The sequence below is a fragment of the Scomber japonicus genome, chromosome 16, assembly GCF_027409825.1.
Source record: "Scomber japonicus isolate fScoJap1 chromosome 16, fScoJap1.pri, whole genome shotgun sequence".
In the NCBI taxonomy this organism is placed as follows: Eukaryota; Metazoa; Chordata; class Actinopteri; order Scombriformes; family Scombridae; genus Scomber; species Scomber japonicus.
Window position 1 is genome coordinate 20,444,786 of NC_070593.1, and position 25,024 is coordinate 20,469,809.

At 39.9% G+C, this 25,024-nt stretch overlaps 1 protein-coding gene across 2 annotated transcripts; it reads right to left on the reverse strand.

Moving 5' to 3' along the window:
- Positions 1-446: 446 nt before the first annotated feature.
- On the reverse strand, positions 447-24,628 carry scaf8 (SR-related CTD-associated factor 8). Of its 2 annotated transcripts, XM_053336108.1 has the most exons (20): positions 24,512-24,628; positions 23,448-23,531; positions 8,851-8,895; positions 8,416-8,577; positions 8,092-8,248; positions 7,863-7,990; positions 7,550-7,726; positions 7,385-7,464; positions 7,178-7,298; positions 6,935-7,066; positions 6,627-6,736; positions 6,223-6,416; positions 6,021-6,121; positions 5,672-5,785; positions 5,322-5,478; positions 4,803-4,933; positions 4,320-4,461; positions 4,189-4,236; positions 3,836-4,051; positions 447-3,744 (listed from the first exon to the last, which is right to left on the reverse strand). In XM_053336108.1, exons 1-20 carry the CDS (start codon positions 24,539-24,541, stop codon positions 1,838-1,840), a joined length of 4,236 nt encoding a protein of 1,411 aa, XP_053192083.1. In that variant the 5' UTR covers positions 24,542-24,628; the 3' UTR covers positions 447-1,837. The 2 variants fall into 2 exon arrangements, with proteins under 2 accessions (XP_053192083.1, XP_053192084.1); XM_053336109.1 differs by lacking the exons at positions 23,448-23,531; positions 24,512-24,628 and adding an exon at positions 19,667-19,736.
- Between the last annotated feature and the right edge of the window lie 396 nt (positions 24,629-25,024).

Genomic DNA, 25,024 nt, shown 5'->3' on the forward strand with positions numbered 1-25,024 from the left:
TCTACACCTTTATGGATAGGTGTGAAACACAGTGTGATGTGGTGTTCTCAAGTGTGGAAATGACCTTTATTCGGTGTCTCAGGAGGCATTTTCCCATGATACCAGTATGTTTCTGCTGCCTTCTATAGTTGCCGCCAAGTCAACTTAAGAGTCTAGTCTGTTTTTTTTTTGTTTTTTTATATCAGAGATCCTCAGCAATAAAATACTTATAAGCACTGCCTGGTATGCTAAATATGTATATCCCATAATCTCTATACACTTGCATCTGTTTAAACTGCATGTGCCAGTTTTTAGTATTAGTATGAGTTGTATTCTACTCTCGAGTTTGGTGCTACAGTGTGGCTGTGTGTGCAAGAGTTCATCTGATTGGCCAGAATCTGGATTCATGACAATAAAAAGGGGGAAAATATCTGATCCACCTTCAAACTTTTATTCAACATCACAACTCCTGTAGTAGACATTTGGTCTGAGAGAACAGTAGACTAATGGGTTTCTAGTAGTATGGTCTCAAAAGAAAAAGCACTATATGTATGAGAGGAACAAGAGACAGGAAGGTTAAAAACATGGCTACAGTCCTGCATGCACAGAACAATAGAGTATATAGACTTTGTTCTCCTCTAGGTGAGTGCTGTACAAACTGCCCAGCTGCCATTCAAACGGTAGGCCAGTCAAATTGTGTGCAGGTAGCTTTCTGTTCATAGAGCCATCTGACACGAAGTGGCACGCACAGTCAGTCTGGAGTAAATCACACAGTAGTGTTGGGTAGCATCATGAACGACAAATCCATTCAAAAAAAAGGCACAATCCCATCCGCAACAGTCACCCAGCAAAAGCTTAGGGGGATACATACAGGCTGAAGTAATCAGAAACTAAAAAACTACAAGTCCCACGGTTGCATCCAACAAAGTGCTCTGTGGATGGATGGTATAGCAGCAACTTGAGTTACGAGAACATCAAATCGACTGAAGTGACAGCACGCAATGTGTACGAGTCTGTAAAGCACTCCTAGTTTCCACTGGTCCTGGGTCAGAAAACAGTCCTAAAGCATGTGTTTAAACAGACAAAGCATGTTTATTTCACACTAAAACAATATGCACCCCGACATCCACAACATCCCTCCGTTCATTTTCTTTTTCTTCCCCCTGGCATGTAATTTTCTGCTTGTGTTCACTGTATATAATTAGAAACAAATTACAGACATTTATTTTGGGGATACAACATTTTCATGTTTTTCATTTTTAAAAATGTCCATTCTTCCAATTATAAGCAGCTGGACTGGTCTCACTGTATGCAGGCTATTTGTTCTGCTTTAGAAACAGAAAGCATTGGAGGACACCACAAAAGCATTCATTGAAAACTTTGCAGCAGCATTTTAAAAAGAAGAGGAGACAGAAATGGGCCAGCAACTGCCATTTTTCAAGTATCATGTGTAACTGTATTCAATCCTTTGTCGAACAGCCAGGATTTTCTTACTCTCTTCCATAGGAAGGTCAAAAGCTAATTTCCCCCATATACAATTGAAACATTTTGGCAGGCAATTCAATAAAATTCACCAAGCTTAGATTAATTAAAACGAGTGGGGTGGCATTACAACTTAAAAAAGGAAAAAGGAAATAAAATACAAACAAAATGTTCTATCAATAAATCTGCTAATGAGCCTTCTATTTAAGTACACTGGTATTTGTGAGAGATAAAATCATTTGTTATTGGTTATCAGACAATAACTGATGTGAGTCAGTAATTCATCATGTCCCGTGTGGTGGTGGTGGTTTGCTGACATGAGTACAGAGAAGAAGAGACAACTTTACAAAATGATCTTTTACCTACTGAGTGATGATTATGTCCCCTCAGTGTCTGTGACAGTGTCTACCACTGGCTGACTTGCAGCTTCCTCCATGGGCTCACTCTGTTCATTGTCTACGTCCTTAGGAGAGGCAAGCTGCTGCTCCTGCTGCTGCTCTGCTTCACTTTCAGGGAGCAGGGAGTCGGAGGAGGGGTCTGGAGTGGGCTCAGGAGAGGCCTCGGGTGTGGGCTCAGACACAGTGCTATTGTCCATCCCAGATCCATTGACCCAGAGAGGTTGGGGAGAGGAGGCGTTCTCTTGTGATTCCTCCTCTTCCTCCTCCTGTGGGCTCTCCTGCTCCTCCAGAGAGTGAGTAGTCTCTTCAGGGGGGCTGGCAGCTTGTGTGAAGGCCACAGGTGAGTCCTGGGATGAAGCCTCAACAAGTGGTGAGGCTTGGCTTGGGGTCTCAGTGTCTGGGGAAGTGATGGTCTTGGAGGGGGACTGGGCAGCGGGCAGGGACGGTGACTCTGTGGGTGGGGTCTCGAGTTGTGGTGATGACTGGGTCTCAGTGAAAGCCTCAGGCAACAGGCTCTGACTCTTGCTGTCAGATGGGGATTGGGCTGAGGGGGGTGACTGTGCCTGAGGTGTCTCAGACAGAGTGGGGGTTTCTGGCTGGGGCTCGGGCACAGCTTCTTGGTTCTGTGATGGAGGTGGAGACTTAATCTGAACCTGCGGCAGCGGCTGATTCAGACCTAAGAGAGGAGGTTTGGCCTGAGCTTGGGGCAGAAGTGGGGACTGGAATCGTGCCTGCATCTGAGGGTTCAATTTGAGCGGGGCGAGCATTTTGCCTTGGTTCAGGGACAGGTTGGGATTAAGCGATGGAGTTGGAAGCAGAGGTGTGGGTAGAGGGAGAAGAGGTGTCCAGCCCCCGCGTTCACGCTCCCTCTCGCGGTCTCTCTCTTTCTCGCGGTCTCTGTCGCGTTCGTGCTCTCTAGTACGATCTCGGCCTCGCTCCCTGTCTCTCTCCCTGTCGCGTTCCCTCTCACGCTCTCTCTCACGGCTGTGACGGTTTCCATTCATGTCCCTCCTGAAGTCAAAATCTCTTTCGTCTCTGTCTCTCTGCCTGTCCCATGGGCGTCTTCGTTCATCTAGGTCTTGATGTAGTTCACTGTCAAAAGGTGCTGTGGCACCACCACCACTACGATTCCAGGCCTGCGGCCCCCCAACAGCTCCGGCATTTACAGCAGGCCCAGCTGCTCCTCCTGCTGTCCCAGGACGGTTATCAAAGCGGTTGGGATAGTTCTGCCCTGCTGTGGAGCGCTCCTCCTGGAAGCCTTTTGGACCTGCTGGAGCCTGAGGACCTCCTCGCATGCTGTCTCGCTCATCAAAGTCCCCTCTGGTCTGGCTCCAGCGGTTATCGGGAGTAAAGCCTGCAAGAGCCTGGAGACGTCCCAGCAGACTGGTTCTGGCGGGCTGAGATCCTGGGGTTTGGAGCAAGGCAGGCCTGCCTCCTGCACCACCTCCAAGGGCCTCCCTTTGCTCTGGCGGAGGCGTCCTCAGCAGGCCTGTGCTCTGTTTTTCCATTGGGGGGAAGCGGTAGTCTTGGTCTTTGCCCTCATCAGCACCAGAAGAAGACTCCTCTTCTGTCTTAGAGACATTTTCATTGGTAAGGTTGGGGGCTCTGTTGAAGGGGTCTAACTGGGAAAAGGGGGCCCTGGCGCGGGCTTGAGCTTGGAGGGAGCTGTCGAGAAGTACAGCAGCCTGCTGGGCGGGGCTCTGCTGCATTAAGAGTGGGAAACGTGCGGCAGCTCCAGGCTGGAGGAGGTTAGGACGCACATCCATTGGCAACAGTCCAGGCATTCTCTGACCAGTCAGACCAGACTGGTGCAGTGGGTGGGTGAGGGAGGCAGTGGGGTGCATGCCAAGAAGACCCATTCCGCTGCGTACTGCATTCTGCATGCCTGGGGACAAAACACAATATTATGAAAACGTTACAGCTCTTCTTGCACATAAAAACATTAATAAAGAAAATACTTGTTGGCATTGCCTCACCTTGTAGTGTAAGCTCTGCAGCAGCATCCATACCATCAGCAGACTGTGGCATTTTCTCATTGCCGGCCTGCTGAGTTTGCATTCCGACTGGGTTAAACACACCGGCTCCAGGGATAGCTGAGGGCATGAAGCTGCCAGGGATACTCGTCGGAGGGATCATAGCACTGAATGGTGATTCCTTGACAGCTTCCTGGCCGGATGCCACTGAAGGTTGCACTAGAGCCACAGGAGGGTAAAGGAACAGCAACACATTTAATCTAGGCTAAAAATGTTCAGCTGATTTCCTTAAAAAGGAACACAACAATGTTATATGCATGTATTAGTCATAGCATTAGCACGCCTTTAATACTTACAAGAAGTTGCTGAAGCCATGGCTGCAGTTTGTGCTGCTTGCATAAAACCTGCACAACAAGAAAGAAGTATGTGTTAGCTTGTGAAGTTCTGTCGGTCTGATTGTCAACATGACTGAGTCTGCTGCATTTACCTGGAGGAGGCTGTGAGGTGTTGAAACCAGCTCTTATGAAGGGTGGTGGTGGCCCGTAGCCTGGTGGAGGTATGCCCATGGTGACAGGGAAGGCAGGAGGCACCAAACCCACTGCACTGGAAACAGCCTGGGCCACTGGCAGCTGGAAGACACAAGCATTAAACACTTAAATTTCACTGACCACTGCATGGCCAAACACCAGTTTACAGTTCATATATTTTCTTTACCTTTAGCACCACCAAAACCCAAATCTGTGCAAATGGTTCCACTCTAGTCAGTGAGGATTTGTTTACTTTGTATATGCTCTATGTTTACACACATGTGCACAGAGCAGAGAAGTGGATTATGCTGCTTAGTGGTGGTTTGACAAGTGTCTATGACAACTGTGACATTGGAGGACAATGTAACTGACCACAGAATGGATGAAACAGTCACACAAACAAACATTATAGACCACTAATTGAAACAGACCCTCTTCATTACCTGCACAGGCATCATGGTGACCTGCTGGTTATACGTCTCATTCTGGGTGTTGGATGCTGCTGTAGTCTCAGCGCTTACTTGCTGGCTTGAAACCTCCTTAGCTGGCTCAGCATTCTTGGCTGCTTCCCACTCTGCACAAACAAGACAAAAAAGATGAAACAATGTTTAAAATTATCATCGGATTCTTTGTTTGGATTTGGCAGTTTAGTTGTGCTTTTTCAATTTCAATTTTTGTCTTCATCTCTATCAGGGTGGTGGGCTGCCGATGAGATTTCTTGAAGGATTTTGGGCATTACCATAACAAAAGAAGCAGCTGAGGGAGTGGAGAAAACAAACCCTATTAGATGATCAAATGCCAAGAAGTGTCTGTGTTTGCATATCTGCATTATGCTTTCATCGTGTGTTATACAAACTTTGACTGCATGTCCCACTTCTCCATTAACAAGTATTACTACTGAGTCAGTACACTTAAATGTTTCAGCCAAAGGAAGATCAGTAAATGAATGCATTTCTTTTCACCATCGTTGACGGTCTCCTGGTCAATGATTCCTCCTTCAGCAAAGTCATCCAGGTCATCCAGTTTCACTTTCTCCCAAGGTATGTAGGTGACACCAAGGTCAACATCCCAAAACTGCTTGTACTCCTGCTTTACCCCCTTGTTTAGAGCCCATGCGATCTGTATCAGATACACATAACATGACCATCAGGACATAGAGGCTCTTTCAAAGACATTTCTGAGAGTGTAAAAGAAAACCTAAACTATCTCTGAGGTTTCACCATTAGAGGTCAAATGAACAATTAAATTAGAAGAAACTGCAGAGAGAATGCCAATACAATCAATCAAATTACAGTATAAAGTCATTGCATACCTTGATGATCTTGGAGCCAATTTTAAAGGAGCCAGTGCTTAGCTTCTGGCGGGCGCGGTACGCATCCTGTCTGTGGACCATACAGATGTAGGCACAGCCTCTGGGGGGGATCATCTGCCGACACACACACACACACAGATTAAATAGGACAAAAGACGGTTAAACAACAAAACATGACTAAACAATGGAGTTACAATACATGTATAATTGATAAAAATGTGTAAATGATAAAAGGAGAACAACAGATTATGGTCACAATAACAATGACAAACTGAGACTCTGATGACAAAAAAAAATGAAATACACTTGAAGTAAATTAAAGGGTTGGTAGGGAGAAATGTCTACTTACATTTATAGACTCTATCTGGCCAAACTCTTCAAATAGGTTGGTGAGGTCTTGCTGAGTTGCCTTTTTGTCCACTTGGCCCACCCAAAGTGTTGTACTGCACACTAGTTAGGAGAAGAAAGAAAAACAATCATTACCCATCAGAAGCAGTGGCAAAAACAATAATTAAAGATATTAAAATAATATAAGTAAGACTTCCTCTTACCACTTAGAGTCTTTGATCGTATTGGAGGCAGTCCTTTCTTCTGCCGTTCCTTCTCTCGCTCTCGGGCGCGTCTTTCACTTGAGTATGATCGTGAAGACTTCCTCTTGCGATCTCTGGAGCGTGAGCGTGACCGCTTACGGTGCTTACGTTTCCGAGAGCCGGAGCGGGACCTGGACCTTCTCCTTTTGGGAGATCTGTAGACAGAGAACAAAACTTACAGAAATTGTTTTTTTTTTTTTTTTAAATTTGTTTTAATTTTGCTCTTTTTCAGCAAAACCTTTACAGTGCATAATTAGATTGAAGAAGTTGTCAGCTTTAAAAATACACTACTGTGAGCTACTAACCTGTGTGTGTGTGTTTATTTAAAACCACAAAATGAGATTTCAGAAATAAGCAAGACAGACCTGGAGCGTGATCTAGAGCGTGTTCTGGAGCGTGTGCTGACAGTTTTCTTCTCCTCCGCCTCAAAGATCTCCTCCTCCATTCCATCTGGACCCTCATCCAGATCCATGTCCTAAAAAACAGCACAATTTCAACACCTTCCTACACAGAAATAACCAGGTGATGTAGAAACTACTTTCATTACTAACACATCTAAAACATCAGGCCTTTTTGTGGTCCTTGAGCTGAAAAAATAATCCCCGTACTAAAAGCACATAAATATGACCAGAGTATAATATTTTAATGGTAAAGTCTCACTGGCCAGGCATACCTGCTGTTGGTTGTCTATGGAGTCATCCAGCTTGTTCTCAGGGTCAGGAAGCTGTGACTGGCTGCTGCCCTGAGCGCTTGCAACAGAGTTCTCTTGTCCAAAGATAGAATCTTGCCCTTCTATGCTCATAGCCTGGAAAAGTACAAGAGCAATGTACCTGTTAGGGCTGCAACTCATGATTGGTATCATTATCAATTAATCTGCTAAACACTATGGTGAATAGTGCTGTGTGTGTCTACCTACCTTCTGCTGGTGCTGCTGGTGCTCCAGCAGTTGCTTTTGAAACTGCTCTAGGTTCTGCTGTTGTAGCTGCTCAGCTAGCTGGTGGAATAAGGAGCTGTTTATGGGCTCTGACACCATGGGCCTGGAAGTGGTCAACAACTTGATTAGATACAAACACTCAGGTGGAATGAACTGTTAGTCTGATGATAAAAAACCTGCTGAACTCACAGCTGAGACGATGAGGAGTCCTTTTTAGATTCTTCACCACGTTCAGAATCATTCCCAAAGTCAAACGGACCCAAAAGTTTCTGCAACAAATACAAAATAATCACATTTGGAGACACCTGATGAAGCAAGAAATGAGAGACTAGTGGCTGCTGACTCCAGCATTACCTTATTAAAAGAGGAGACCCTCTGTTCCAGGGGGTTGAGGCTGTTGGCAGTAGCAGCTGCAGTAAGCTGAGCTGTCAGAGCTTGCAATTGAACCACCAGGCCAGCGTCCAAGGCCTGCAGCAGGGATGGCTGAGGCTTCTGCTGCTGCATCTGCAGACTCTGTACCAGCTGCTGAAGCTGGTACCAGTAGCAAGTGACAAAACAGAGGATTTGAAACAAGGACTAGGTATTGGGCTATTGAAGATTAAGATTAAACAGTACTGGATCATTATTTAGTTTGTTTAATAAAAGTTGGGTGGACATGTTCACTCACCTGTTGTCCCTGGGGACTCTGTAGGATCTGTGCCACAGCAGCCACAGTGTCTGTGTTGGTAATCTGGGAAGCCCAGTCAGGCAGACCCTGGACTATGTTAGCTGGGGTGGCCGGGGTCGCCGGTGTGCCTGAATATACAGATGGACGTGTTGTAAAATAAAGCATGAATCAACCAAACAAGTAATCTAGTGATGTCAAACAAGTTGGAATTGTTTGCTCTCTGACTGACCAGGTGTAGTGTTATTGACTGGGGCAGCGCTGCTGGGCATGACGGGGGTGACGCTAGGTGGAGGAATCCCTGCAGCCATGTCCAACAGAGGCTGTATGATGTCACTCTTGAAGACAGCATTCTTCTGCCACAGATTCAAGACTCGCACTATCTTACTCTGCAAACACAAGTACAAATGACAAAAGAAACAGTATTTAAACAATATTTTTGGTAAAATGGACGGATAAAGTCAAAGGGTCCAATATGAACTCTGATAGAAGCATGACAAACCACAAAAATGAAACTTGACAGAGAAACATAGAACCCTATTAAAAATTGTCACACCTTATCATCTGAGGGGCAGCGGTAGAGGTGCTGGAACGTCATGATGATATTCTTGCTGAAGCGTGGGGCAAAAACATCCTTCTCTGTGCCAAACTGGTGTCGTGACTGTCTGACAATGGAGTCGATGACGTACAGGCCTGGGACCTTGTATTCTGGTTTGCACTGTCAATACACAAACAGATGGCTGGTCAGTACATTTTTTAAGCATTGGAAAGTTGTTCAATTTACCGTCTGGGATCTATTGGCATTCTACATTTCCCTTGAGACTGGCTGAGATTTAAGAAGGGAAATCATATTTCTGACTGAAATCACCTCTGCATCATACTTGAGTGCAAATGTCTTTTAAATGATGTATTTTCAGTGTTGTTTAACTTCCAATATTTAGCTGCATTAAAATTTGGTGGGACTGAGAATTAAATCTAAGATACAACTCACCTTTTGTATGAATTTCTCCACACTCTGGACAACATGCTTGTAGAACTGAAAGGGAAGCAAAGGAAAGAAAACATTGTGTGATGAGTGACATGAGCAGCAGTGTTTTAAAGCAGCAGTAAAGCAAAACAATGCAGATGAAATTAAACGATCAAGATCTCTAACTAAATAAAATGAAAGAAAATGGACAGAAAAGGCAAGACAGGCATGTGTGCTGAATGTTACTTTTCTTCCCTTTGTTGTTCCTCCTGCACACTACCAATCCATCCAAACACCAGGAACACCATTACTGACATTAAGAACAGTTGGATCAACTGAAATTTTGGCAGTTCCACCAATTCTCTGGAGGAAATTCTGAGATATAAATGTCATCTTCCAAGCTGTTTTGTCCTTGCTTTGTAAGGTATGCAAAAGAAGGTAAACTGTGATTTTTAGAGTGTGTGACAGAAAGAAGCACTGGTGCAAACAGTGTAATGAATGTAAACTGTAAGTAGTCCCTCATTATTCTTTTATTGGACAAATTTACAAAGACTAAAAAATGGGATTAAAATGTAGTATATAGTGCATAAAGTGTGATTACAGATACAATTTACAGAACTGATGACTTTAATTGTGTTGTACAGTCTATAGCCCTGCTAGATTCTTTTTGGTCATGGTCAGATAGATTTTGGCTTGAACTGGTATTTGTTTATAGTATTAATGGATTATTATAGTATGGCTTTAGGATGGCCAAATTGGAAAATAGCAGCGTTCAGATTAATTACCACAATTAAATCATTATTGAGCATTATATTGTATTTTGGCTACACAGTCTACATGCAACCTGTATGTTGGGAAACACTGCAGTATTTTATAAGCTTGTGCAGACTGTTGTGCAAGTTCAAATTTAGATCAAGCAAGAACAATATTCATGTATGTCAGTGTGATATGATTTGAGAGCTATAATAAGACGAAACCACATCCACAACAGGTTTCCCATAGTTATTTACTTGTGCTGGCCTGCCCCAATAAATCTTTGCCTCACACAAACTGATTTACTAATTTTGAAGGTGCACACCTCGCTCTCACGCTCTCTTTCTCTCCCAAATTGACAGATGTACCTGCACTGACTCGTTCTCCCTCCACTGCACACAGACAGCCTCCTCTGAACTCTCTGAAGTTTTACCCTGCAGTCACATCACTTGAGGCGCAGATTGCTTTTTTGTGTTAATAATTGGATGCTAAAATCATAACAACAATATCCAATTAATTCCTACACAGGCAGATTAAAAAAGAAAAAGAAAAAAAAAAGACGTGCTTTCTTTTCTAGTGACACCTTCTGTCAAGGTTAGGAAATGTATGTTCCTACTATGTACTATTTACAGGTAAATAAAACAATCCCAATCAGTACTAATCAAGAGCCACAGATTAATGAATAATAGTCTTCTTAGGCTCAATAGAAAAATTCAGCTAATATTTTCCTATGGAGAGATGATGAGGGTGAAGCTTGGGTCCTGTGCATAGCAACAACTGTTTGTGCTGCAGCTAAACTTTGAGGGTAAAAAAGCACGGAGATTAAACATTTCTGCTGAGCTTTTGACACTAACTCTGTATGATGGCTGATCAAATTAACACAACCTATAACTGTATGAGGTCAAACAGTCTGCAGTGCAGCTCACAAAGCATGCACAGGCGGATCTTCACAAGTACTGAAATTCAATTTAAATTCAATGAAGGAAAGTCTTTGCTGCAGGGTGAAACAACTTAAAGGATTACACATGTACCCTTCTTATTTTACAGTACACACTAACATGGTCACAGCCATATTTAGAGGGACTTTGATCAAGAACCAAAAACAGCATTTTGTCTTAAGTTGAACCGATTTGTCTTAAGCTACACTAATTTAAGTTGACTGCAGTACCGGTCTATGTCAACATTTCCTTATGAAAAGCTCATGTTCTACAATCAGCCAGTAGATGGAGTCAAAGTACAGAGAGAATAACTGCTGAGAGTTGATGTTTCATCACAGGGACCAATGTGTGGAATATCATCATTTCACTTGAATAAAGTGACAGATGAAAACTCTTGTCAAGTAACTGCAGGCATGTTCATAATATATTATGTGATTTGAGTATAAAATATAGAGTATCTAGTGAGGATATTACTGTCAAGTCAACTTCAATAAAGACTGATCGTGCCAATAGTAATTTCATGAGTAATGTAAATAAAAATCTCTTTTCTAGACATTCTGAAAGTATGTGATCGTGATTACAATTTAGGGGCCAAACGATCTCAAAACTAATAAAATCAAGGGGAAACGATTTTTTAATTATAATAATAATAATGAGATAGTGCTCAATAACAAAAGGTTTTATTTTGAAAAGCTTAGACTGGTAGTTTGACAGAAGCTGAAACACACAGCGAAATGTTTTAACTGTAAGTAGAAGTGCAAAGTTTCCAGCCTGCGTCAGATAATGCTGAGTTTACTGACTAATTCTTAAAAACCAGGATGTGTTGTGTGAACTATCAACACTAATATCTCTGCACATTTTCTGCGGCAGATAAAAGGCTACTGCAAGAGAAAATTAATTATATATATATATATATATATATATATACATATACACACACATATACATTTTATTCTGTGCTGCTATCTGAAAGAGATTGCTCAAACTGAAATTGTATCATATACAATGACAATAAAGATCTATTATAGATAGATAATATAGATCTATCCATCTATCTATCTGAAAAACTTTCATGGAAACTTATCAGTGAGCAGCAAGGAAGCATTTTTTTTCAATCAATAGCCTTGACAAAAACAAACTAACAAACACCCAGCTTAAATCACCATAGCTGCAGCAAGAGCTAAGCTGTCAACTACACAAACTAAAAGAAGAACAGATGAGCTCAAAACAAGAGCGATAACAAATGTTCAGGAAAACATGACGCTTGCAAAATACAACAGCACTAACAGCACACTGTGGCAATGACAACTGATATGTATAAAGATAATTTACATCTGCAATTCTCAGACTATGTTGTAAATAACATTTACTTTATACATTATAAATGTCCCCATTGTGGGACTAATAAAGGAATATCTGATCTTATGGACAAAAGATCAGCCTAAAAACAATCCAAGTATCTCACTGTTTTGCTTTGAACTCAGCTGTGACTGCCGTGTGAGTCCAGTGAAGCATGCAGTGAAAAGAGTGAAACATATGTATGTCAGGAATGAAAGGGAGAGTGGCAGCAGCCAGTTTGCTAGAAAGCAGAAGTTTTTTACAGCCTGCAATCTATTTCATTCCTGAAAAGATCTGAGACTGAAACCAGTAACTCGAGAGTACAGGTGCCTTCTTTACAGAACCCAAACAAATAACAACATGGCCAACATGAGCCTTAAATAAACAGAATATTAATACATGTTAATCAGCAGTCATCACTCAGTCAGTGACCCGGGCCGCTGTGATAAACAGAGGCACAGATTCCTCTGGAAGTATCTGTCAGTTTTGACACTTTCCTGCCGGCAAACAGCCTAAAATGAGAATCACTTAACAGAACTGACTGACCCACAGGACTAAAAAAGGTAAGTCAGTCTCACATTCACTGTCTGTAACAGGCGGCTCACTTTGGGTGTGCGCTTGTTAAAATTTATATATTCAAGGCTCATTATTATGGTTTGGCATTTCTCTGTAATGTAGCACTGTGTTAACTATGTTAATTATAACATTATCTCTCAGCCTGGGAACTCAAACCATTTTCTGATGCCCCAAAAATATTTCAATAATTAAATTAATATCATAAAAGGTGTAACGACTAGTCGACTAATGGTCCAAAGTCTTGGGTCAGGGGCAGCCCTATCTTTGTTCCCCATAAAGTGATGACAAACTAAAATCAGAATCATCATTTTATAGCTGGAAAACTTATCCGGGGCTGTATGGACTGAGCTCCCATTTCTCTCATCCTACTAGGCTGATGCTGATTTTATTTTGAATCAACAGTTAATCAAACAGAAACTGAGCTGTTAGCAGCATGATTGCAATCAGCCTGTTACTGTGTCTCACATACATATAGAGCCTATAAGATGAGTGTAAGACAGTGTGATTAACATTTGAGCTGTGACAGTCACGTGTACATGAGAAAAGCAACGAGCAAACAGAAAACCAGGTTGATAGTGTGATGAGATGACAGCTGCACTGCCTGAATACCTGCACACATCTATATATATTTATAAAGATCTTTCTCTCTCTCTAGACAAATAGACAATAGATGGATAAATAGATATAGTGTCACATGGTAAATAAACAATTTAAATCAAAAATAGAGATGGGTTAAGAATGATTCTGAATACAGTCATAGCACCCTGAATCATGTAATCCAATCGACAGATTTCCAGCTGTAGTGCATACAGAGCATTGGCATACTGTTGTAAAGTATGAGAAAACACATGCTCATACACTAGTTGCTGCAGTGTGGATCCGTATCTAGGCAACTGCTCCAGCCTACTGCAGAGTCTGATCAAGTATGTGAAGGATAATATCTACTTTGCAGATAATGTGAGCTCAGAGAGAATGTAAAAATGATATACTGGTGCCTGGGATAACAGGGACACCAGTTTTAAAGGTTGATGACATACCAACCAACATATAAACAACATAACAAATGCAATGCAAATATTCTAAGACTGCAACATAAAACTACAAACATTTTGACACACTACACAAACTAACTACTTGTTTATGAATGTGCATACTTTTCAGCAGAGTTCTCAACCAATCAGCACAGTCTGACATTTATGGAATTATGCATGTGGGCTTACAATTTTCTTCTTAAACTAGAAAACCAAAAGCTACAATTCAATCTGACAGTACCTTATTGCCAATTCAGAGCTCACCATGCTGTAGTAACCAGCAAAGTCTTTTATTCTGCTGACAGCCTCTTTGTATTTTTGTAGTGTTGAGCAACAAAAGTCTAAATGAACATTAAAATCAAATCTACATTGCATGATGTGCCCAAATTAAATATGTCGACCAAACAGCTGATAATGTTTTTTTCCAGCAGGATTGGTCTGACTAACAAGACAGTGAACAATGGGTGTGAACTTATACACAATTTACGAGTTATAATATCAGCATTAAATGTAGTTTGGTTCTACATTTATGTGAAAGGACTTTAACGGCCCTGCACACCAACATATGACTTTCTGACCAACAGGTTATCTGCTCAGGTTGAGTTTGGCCACAGCCATGCTGGAAACTGCGGCCACCAATCTCCATGTTGTTACATGAATAATAATAAAAGTGTGAGATGTCAATCAAGCACAGTTGGTACATGCACACAAAGTCCTGATGAGGACAAATCATGTAGGATCAGTGATAACACCTGTGTGGTGTTATAGGCTTTGAGAGTCACACATTTTTAAGAACTAATTTGGACTTCACAGACTAGGCCAAAAATAAAAACACTACAAATGTCTCATCCATGTCTGTCCAGACTCATATTTGTAGTGAAGACTTAAGGGATTTAATAAAAAGCTATTAAGTGTATTTTTGTATTTTAGCTGATTCTCAACACAAAGTTGACCAACAGCAGTTACGAACATTTTTGAAACTATGATGTCCATTGTCAAAATTTAAAACAAGTTTTAAACTATCTTTTCAAACTGCTGAGTATTTTTGGAGTTACTTTTACTGATGATATCTGCTCAGAGTGAAGGTGGAACTATGCTGAGAATTATGGGATGTCCACAGACATTACAAGCAGACAGCACAGGAAGCAGCATGTGTAGAGTTGTAAGCATTAAGGCGATAGCTAGCATGGCTAGGAGGCTAACAACAGCTGTCCACAAAATTGTTAATTATTCAGCTATATATTCAGCCATAATTGTCCTTCACTTACTGCAGCTAAGCTACATCTCTCCTCCTCTGCTGCCTGCATCATTTTGCTGAGCAGCACAAACAAGGATATAAAAAATCAATATTTCCTGAATGAGAGGTCAAGCCCCTCCCCCTTCGTAAAATGGCTGGACACAAAAGAGCCTCGTGCTTTGTGTAAAGATTCAATCAGATAGAACTCTAGAAGTGAAAGAGATGGGTCAGTTTATGACCAGAAGCTAATATGTCTGACTTTCCTACAGTCAGTAAATCAGTCAGTTAGCAATCAAGCTGTCTGATCATGCTACCACAGTCCTGAGACCAGGTTACCTCAGCCAAAACCCCAGGGTGGTGTGTTATATTATGGACTAATTATTTTTAAGAGCTTAGTTTAAATTAAAAAAAAAAAAATTTAACTATTCAACTGTTTTTGTTTTCTTTTTCCTTAATTTACATTGATGGACATAGAATTAGCTGCTTAACTGCATTTTCCATGTTTTTTTCTGCTTCACTTCCAATAAGTGTAAACATTTTATGAGTGGTTTGTACAGCAAGAACATCTAATTTACTCTGAGATGACTGAAACTTTAAGAACTCTATTCAATACCTTATTACCCAGACCATTCATTTACCCAGTCAAACATCAATCATAGATCTAACGTACATGTCAACAGGAGTGCAGTGGGCTTAGTCAATTTTAACATCAGACACATTCAGATAAAGGCACAGATGCCCATAATCCCTGCTGACAGCTGATGTTGTAATACTGCAGCGGTTAAAGTCACGGCTGATAGACAGCCCTTCATAAGTGAGATATATATGGTTATATATTGGAACTAGAAGTCAGTAGTTTTATTTGTTTCTAATGTATATACAGCTGCATGCAAAGGTTTGGGCACTCCTTGACAAACAACATATTTTGTGATTTTTTTAAATTGAATTTGATCAGCATAGATATGTTTTATGTCATAAAACACTGTGGCATTTGCAAAAGTTTGGGCACATTACATAGTCAGTACTAAAACCCCCCATTTTAACTTTATCAGTCTACAGCGCTTGTTTCAAAACACATCAGTCGTCTGTAGATGTTATGTTGCATTCATCTGATGTTGGATTTTATGATGAGAACACAGGTAAGGTTCTTCTACTGACTCTTCCTTGAAAGCCTTATTTGTACAAGCATCGCTGAACTGTGCAACACCCCTGTTGAGTCTGCTTTGATTTGCCTTTCTCACCAGCATACGAGCTGTTGTGAGTTTTCTTGGTCTTCCAGGTCTCATCTTGACCTCCACAGTTCTCCTCAGCTGCCACCTCTTAATTACATTTCACACTGACAATGCTTCACTATCTTCTTGTAGCCTTCACCTGCACTGTGGGCATCAATAACTTCCATTTTTAAGTGTTGCACAGCTTAGAGGAACCCGTGGTTGCTGAGTGTTCACACAAGGTTTGAAGAGTCAGAGGATTTCAGAGGATTTGGCTGACATTTCTTAATGACAGCTGTTGATGAGCTTATTACGGTCTGAACTATTAGGGTGCCCAAAACTTTTGCACATTTCACAATATTATATATATATATATATATATATATATATATATATATATATATATATATATATATATATATATATATGTATGACATGTTTCTACATCCCAGAGAGGCTGTGTTTACATACTTTCAATTTTAAAAATCACCTAACTACATTATTTGTCAAGGGGTGCCACAACTTTTGCATACAACTGTAACACCAACATTTATGACTAAGTCGATCTCAAGTCACAAATCAGGTACAAACGATTTACATGGGGGGCTGTATTTTTGAAATGTGACTCATAGTACCAGACTGATAGTTACAAGAGTTTTACATATTCCATAAGTTACCTTTGAAGGTCTGTTTAATTTTTTGCTCTCATACTGTCACTGTTTTATACCATTTAATGGATTCCTGTTTAAATGTCTCACATCTCAGGAAAAAGGAGAGATTCTTCCTAAAATATAGGTAGATTCTTCTTTATAGTGGGAAGATTAGAAAAAAAGAACAGGTCTGTCTCTAATAAAATCCTTATTTCTCTCTTCAGTTGAACTCAAAGGCTCTGGACATTATATAGGAATTTATGGCAATCTCTGTATTTTCAAGCAACTTGGAAATTAAATTTATTGCAACTTAGACTATACATTGTGTTGCATTTATCAAGCATCAAGGAGGAGTGCTGATCTTGGAAATCATTGACCAAGTCCCTTTGACCATCTATGTGACTTTACAAAAAAAAGGACATAATCCTGGATGAGCTCTCACACTTTGACACTTGATGAATGCTGGTCACTGTGCAACACCTGTCTTACTGTTGAAGCTATCAAGTCAAAGATTAAAAGTGACTAATTAAATATGTTATGAATTCCATCAAGTGGATTGTTAAATAATTGTTGTATTTGACTCACTACTCAGAGAGTTTGGTCAAAGTTCACATTAATTTATAAAAATTCTTCACACTATTTAACAATTTCTCAACCATCTGTCATAAGTAGATTTTGGACGACAAATACTGCATACACTGAAATTATCACAGAAGCAAGATTTCAAGAGTGTCATTATTGTCCCATCCTCCTGCTTCTGTTGGGAGGGAAAGACACAGCACTGACAAAGGAGCAGACAGTCAACACGCAAAGGAAAAGAGATGTTAACCTCCAGCCTAAAAGCTGCTAATTGGCTTGGCTATCAGTTAATTATCAACACTGGTGAACCACAGACTGGCTATCTGCTAGTGAACTTTGACCATAACCATTTGTAGCTCATTTTATGAACTGCATGTGGTCACATATTTCAATGGACAATATTTGGAGTAAGACCGAATGACGTTGTCTGACATCACATGTCTGAGTCTGTCAGATCGGTCAAGATAAGAAAAAATCTGTGGTGTGGTCAACCTGGTGGGAGTGACAGTGCATAGACAAAGTGCAGTCCACCGACAGGAACATTTTCTTCCACGGGTTAGATTTGTCATAGGGCTGTCACTTTTTACTTGAAATTCAAACTATCATACCAATGTAGGAATTTAAGAAAATCTGTAATGAAATATCTCGATTCAAAATTCCCTGTGTAAATGCAGTAGACTGTGCTCTGCAATGCAGTAGGTTACGGGAACATATGTACAATGTCCTCATGTCCTTTTAAACTAGTCCAGTAGCTTCCAAACTTTTTTTACACACTCTTTCATAAAGAATAATATAACGATATATATACAGTCAAGCCCGAAATTATTCATACCCCTGGCAAATTTTGACTTAAAGTTACTTTTATTCAACCAGCAAGTTGTTTTTTGACCGGAAGTGACACTGGCGTCTCCAAGATGATTAAAAAGACGATGTACAAAAGGCATCATTGTGATAAAAAAAATATTTCAGTCAGCTTTTATTTACATTTGAACAAAAAGTGGCATGTCCAAAAGGGGTATGAATAATTTCGGGCTTGACTGTATATATATCGTGTGAAGATAGAAAAACGTGTGAAATTTCATATTATGCTCTATTGTTTATTTCATCAACAGAATTTACACTATTTACAACAATATTTTTGTCATTTTGATAAGGGTGGTGTCAATGTTACCAATGGCTGACAGTCATCGACCACTAAGCGTCTATGATCATAACATGATTAAATGGACGGGCCATGATTTCTTATTTTTTGATATATTTGAAAAAGTAACAAAGCATAATTCATGTTAATGTCACCTCAGCTTAAAAAGGTGAAACTATATTTAAAAAAAAGTATAATGACATGAAAATTTTGCAGCACCAACAGTGTGTCCTCAAGACAGCGTAGGGTGCTGCTTCACCACTTTGGGAAACACTTAAGCCTGGAGCACTATAGTTCTCTTCACTTAAGCAAAAAGGAGAGAACATGTGAACTGTGCTGAACAGATAATTAGGAGCTCAAACCAACTGAGACGTAATCAGTGGAAATATTTCTGATTTGACACCACAGAAAGAAAACCCATAAAGTAGTAAAGTAGTTTGCCGTCTTAAAATGTTTGCAGAAGTAATGTAACAACCACAACAAATCTGGAGACTTCTCTCGTCTGTAAGTGATTGGACTGTTTTTGATTAGGCTACGTGGGTTGTGTCAAAATGACTTCTGATAAATTGTGTTCATTTTTAAAAACTTTTTTTGAAAAAGTGACAGCCCTAAATTATTATTCACATCAACACTTAAAACTGCATCTTAAAGCCCATAAACAGATCAGCAGATAAGCCTGAAATCTTTCAAGTCCTTTCACATTTCAACACTAAATGTGCCAACATGGAACAACACAACCACACTGTGTGTACACAAGACACAAATCACTGCTGCCCTGTCACAACAAACAGTCAGGGTTTAAGCACTGTCAAATACCTCTATCTCTAATCTCTATCATGTTAACCAATACTGTCAATAAGATACTGATAATGGCTCACTCCTGAATGACTACGAACTCTTAAAGACTGCATAATGTGTGCAATATAAAGTAACATTCAACTTACAACACACCACATCAGCAAGTGTGTGTATGCAATGTACTTTGTGTTGAGGATAAATGCTGAATTATTGAAACTGTGTTCATAAAGCCAAAGACAAAAGTCAATATAAATCACAACCCTACACTCACTGATGATTACTGCTGTGTGCACTATGCAGCAGCACAAAAAACATTCTGACTTCACTTTCAAGTGTATTAACTAGCCCAAACCACCAATATTAAAATCAGACAACCCAAGAAGAGAATTGACAAGATTGCACCCAATTTAAAACACAAGAGCTCAAAACCAAGATTTGACCACTACATGACATCCGGAGGTTGTCTTAGTATTATAACCCACTGTGACAAAAGCAAAAGAGCCAATTCTCTGGGTGTGTGGGAGCAAATTAAGATTAAATGATTTAAGTCTTCTTCCATCTTCCTTGTGAAACAACCCATACTCCTACCTAAGCTGGTAAGGGATTCTCTTATCTCTTTGTAACTCTCTCCACCCCATCCTCCTGCTTCACTTTCAGTGCTTTGGGGGAGCTCGGAGAGCTGCTGAGGGAAGGGGAAACGGGTGTTATTCACAAGCAACATACTGTACAGAAATACCAAATAGCTTTAGAAACAAAACTACAAACATGTCATGAAAAATACATTATTAGAAAGTTGTTTTTTAAGGGTTGGTGTCCCAGGCAGCATCAGGCCATTTACTCTTTAACTACTTAATAACAATAATAATAATGCGTGTACTAATAATATGTTTTGTTCAGAATAATATTAAACTTATTTTTATATTTTCCTGTGAGCATCTCAGAAAAAAATGCTGAGCAATTCTGCATGTCAGGTGAACATAGATGGTCATTGGGACTTGGTCAGTGATGGCTGATCAGCATTTTTCTCTGAAAGGCTTTATTAGGCCCAGTGCTGGACGTCAACCTTTAAGAGTAACGTAGTGTAAACACAAGAGACAAGTTACTAAATGATCTTAGTGGCAAAATGGCGACTGAACCATATATAAAAAGAAGTTTTTCCATTACAGTTGAGATCAATGTTAGAGGCCCTTAACAAAACTAATCTGTTAAAGTGGGCTTGTATTGAATACACTCTGACTTTTCTTTTCAATGCACTCCCGTTATGTCACTGCTGTGAATGCCTGAGAAGAGCCAGTGATGAACAATGTTGTACATTAAGAGGTTTCTACGTAGGTTCTAATAGCTGCTTTCATTTTGGATCAGGTTCCTAATCAGTGATCTACCTGGATTCATTGAGCTCATCCAAACTTTTATCCTTCCTCAGGAAAGAAACAATAGAAAAGCATAAAGGCTGATCGTCTCTGTCACTGATAAAAAATAACAGACGTCATCAGCTGCATATTAGATCAGATGTTGCTAAATAATGTTAATTTGATACATTCTGCTGTTCTCTGGTTAATGTGCTCTATGCAGCTGGTGTCTGCGTTCGGACAAAAATTGTTTGTGAGTGAAAAGACACATCAGTCTGTAACCACACTCTATGACTGCAAAAAGACAATATTTCTGTAGGTTCACAGTCTGATGAGTGTCTGCTCGAGAAATGATCTAGCTGGCCACCTCATGTCAGTTTAGGATTCTGCCAGTTAAATTTACATTGTTATCATGTCACCATTTTAATCTCATAGTTGTGAATCAGGAACTTCAGTATTTGAAGTAGCTCCTCAAACACAGTCGGCTTTAGCCATCAATTCAATGTGTCATTTACATTTCATGTTATGCTGTTCGAATCATTTTCATGTTGTCTGCACATGTTTTGAACATTAATTAGGCTGCCACTAAAAACCAGGAGTTTCATCCTTCTCAGCTAAAAAAAGTGATTAGACCTTGATTAGATTTAATAAGGGATTCACATTTGAGAAGTGGATTCTACTAGGCTTTACACCGATCTGATCGGCTATATCGGATCGGTCGATATTTTATATTTTATGCAATTTGTGAGATCCGCTGTAATGTGTTAATTCGCCGATCCGATCAATTTTATCATGTTGAAACTTTTTGCAGATGCTCCCGTTGCATAGATTGCAGATGGCTTGTGTTTTATCCGTCTCATTTACTCCGAAGAAGTTCCACACCACTGACATGTTTGTTTGAATCCGACAGTTAGTTTTGAGCCCTGTCACTATGTGACGGACAATAACGTTTTTTTTGATCGGTTTATTCAAACTTACTGATCAGTGATCAGTCCCAAAAATCCTGATCGTGTAAAGTCTAGATTCTACATCAATTTTACTTTCATGTTGTCGCACCTCATCACTATTTGAAAGACTTATACAAATAATGTTATGAGTATGTACATTTGCATCTACATTGCTGTGATATAAAAGAGAACATTTTAGACAAGAAGTAAAGCGTGAAAGAACTTAAATATGTAATTCAAGGACAACTATTCTTACAAGGTTCAAGCAATGCTATTTTTTTTGTTCAATCAGACTGGAGTGTTAGGACTTGCTTTCTAATTTGGGTAGCATTTATAGCTGGGTAACTTCACAAAATGTGATAAACAAAATTAGGACATAGATTTGCAACTGCATTTTGTAGATCTTACAACATTTAACTGATTGGAATTATCAGTTTGTTACTATTGTACAAGTTGCATCGACTGCCAACGATGGCTGTCTACACAGGATGTATTTCAGCAGAGTTTTCAGTCCTTCTGATGGAGCAGATATGCTTCTGTTTTGATAAATGCACTTGTGTATATGGACTGTGACGGTGACCATATACAGACTTTGTTTGTTTAATCTGTACAAAAAGGAGAGAGTAAAAATGACAGGTTGGGGTTCTGTGGGGGTCATGTGCCAGACTGTTTCTTGACTGGATGCAGTCACTTCCTGAAGTCTAGTTAAGTGTAAATATTTCCCAAAATGCCCATTACTTCAACAAAGGCACTCTAGCACATTTAGTTGACTCTAATACTAGAGAGGAGCTCTTTGCTTTAAGTACAGCTATTTATACTTAAGGTGAAAATTCATTTTGTCTTTGTATATATTGGAAGCACAAAGTTCTAAAATTTTACACCAGTTAATGCAAATACAATTGTGCTTTTTAATCATTTTCTTATTGTTTCTTTTTCTTTTTTTCCCCAGATGATCATTAGTGGCTGGCTGCTCACTAATAGCTTTGGTAGGGGCAACACCATAAAGTAGCTGGGCCTACATTGCCAAACATCCTACATACTTGACATATTGAATAGTGCACTCCATTACTATACTTCACTATCTATCATGCAACAGTGGCTGATACTTTCTTTTGTTTGGCTTTCCAGTTTTAATCTTGTTATAATACATGATTATATGGAATCATATGAAGTCCTAAAGGATCCCAATCGTGCTGCAGCCCTCTACCTCATACCTCCAACACTTCTTAACAAAAGTAAGTACATAAATCACGCATTCTGATTGCAGCTGGTCATGATTGCCACGTATGGAAAATTTTTAATAAGAATAATATGTATGATACTGTTTGCTTCATGCATCAGAATTCCTTCCATAAGCAAAGATTGCTTTCTCACTGCCTTACTTATTTATATTTCTACCAAATACCTGCTGGTATGGCATGAGTTTCAGCCTGCAGTAACAAAGAGGTACCTGAATGACAACAGATGTCTTTGTTCTATTTTAGGATGATACGCTTTTCCCAGGTGTTTGTGAAAATAGTCGAAAGAAATGTAATGTCTTATACAAGTCCATCTCAGTCTTCTACAGGATTGTTTGTGTTATAGACTAGAAGGGTGATGAGACAGGATGTCTGGACTATTATATCAGACCGGTTGTGTGGACAAGCTTATCCAAGCTCATATTGGTTAGTAATGGATCCACTCAGAAATCAAGAGGCGGTGAGCAGCTTGTAAAAATACAATGAGGGCATACAGCCACTTGCATCGTGATTTTAGCATTGTTGTCATCAGCCCACAGTGTTACATTTGCATTTTTATCTGAGAATTGAATCAACTGCAGATTTACCATTATCTTACCATCTTTACCATTAAATGTTATTTGTATGTTTAAATACCTATTTTGCATCAATCAGGTCAGACACTGTATTACAGTTAGTGACTGACACAAAAATATAATTGTTTGAAGGAAAAAAAAAAGTCACTTTCACATTTTGCCCCCTTAACATAATATTGCAAATATAAAAGCATAAACTCAATGTGTTTGAGTTCTTTATTCCCTATTACCTGCCTCATCTTTCAACTCTACATACTCACTTTTATAGCCTTGATTCCAGACTTTGTGATCTGGGTCATCTTGGCCTTGGAGATGGGCGGCTTGTACTCATTCAACGAGTACAGCTGGAGAAGAAATGAGATAGGAGAAAACACCTTTTGTCATACAATATAACAACTCATACATGGAACAAAGCCAATAATAACAATAATAATAATAATAATGTTTATGATTATAATGCAACAACCATATGCTCAATCAACAAGCCAATGCATTTTCGAATAGTCTGTTAGACCTTTTTTGAATATATATATAAATGTTAGTGGTTGGGAGAGCCACTTAGATCATAATGAACTGGGCTTGCCTCGGACTCCAGTAATATTGTTTTGATACCGTCATTAAAACCACATTACTACTAACAATTGAATCAGCTTTTAGCAAGATTTAGAATCTAAATCGTATAAGCTGTTAACTATAAGTGGATAGTAAGGTCAGCGTTTACATTGACCATGACAAAGGACAGACTTTAGTGTCAATGCAGACTTATGATGGCTACGCTGTTAGCAGAGCCCTTTGATAACCAGCGTTTACTGTCTGCTACATTATCACAAGCCAGTTTTGCTACGTGCTAAGAAACTCCAGGCATCTAACTAATGCAGCCGCATTGAGCTACATGGTATTCATTATCTGGCAAAGCGCCAGAGGGAAGCGAGACATTTCACCCATGTCGATATTAAACTAACATTAGCTCGCCAAGTTATCACGCAACTGAGGCGGGTTTGCTAAGTTGTAGCTTAGCTAGTTAACATTAGCTCCAGTCTGTGGAAAATATTAGCTCAGACTGGTAGCCTAACCTGCACTGCGTGTAGTAAGAGGCACATTCTTTTCACGTTAATAAACTGGGCACTTTAGACAAAACCAGTTGGATTTGCCATTGTATAAGACAACAGTATGGCTGTATTGTTGTGCACAGACAGCGGCCTTAAGTGAGGCAGCCCTCCGCTCATTTTCTGCTAGTCAATGCTAACGTTAGCTACCGCAAATGTTAATAAGAAGCCTTTCTACTACCGATACGCTCAACATTTTGCAACGCTTTTAAACCAACCTCGTTGTTAAAGGCTTTGACGGCCTCCATGGTACTGTATTTCGTCTGGCAAGGGACTGTAAATATTTACAGATATCTCCTCAGTAACCGGTTTGAGACATGCATGCTCGACGTTTGGTGAGATGGAGGAGACTGCCAATATGGCGCATAACCTCAGTGGCAAATCTGCAGAGCGCGCAGCGACTCCAAGCGTCGATCACTGGCCATTGCAAGCATGATGATTACAAGTATATCCTCCTAGTTTTCTGTCCTTCTTGTTCTTTTTTTAGAGTCGGTTTGCATCTAAAATGCTGCATTACTGCCATCTACTGGATTAAAACTCGAAAGACTCAATTCTCCGATCTAACATATGAATACATATATATTTCTCTCTTTTACCATTTTCTAATATAACTTATTAATCTTGGCTCAGAGGGTCTCTGCTTTTTCTGTGTTCAAGTACTGTATGAATCATATCGCACAATCTAAATACTGAGGGAAAATATTCAGTCTCAAGATAATACTTTATTTCCC

Excerpts from the sequence above, each read along its gene's own strand:
- scaf8 (XM_053336108.1), bottom strand. The coding sequence starts at position 24,541 with ATGGAGGCCGTCAAAGCCTTTAACAACGAG. Across the intron at positions 23,532-24,511 it reads TCAAAGCCTTTAACAACGAG|CTGTACTCGTTGAATGAGTA; the intron begins GTTGGTTTAAAA and ends TTTCTTCTCCAG. Across the intron at positions 8,249-8,415 it reads GCTGCCCCTCAGATGATAAG|AGTAAGATAGTGCGAGTCTT; the intron begins GTGTGACAATTT and ends TTGTGTTTGCAG.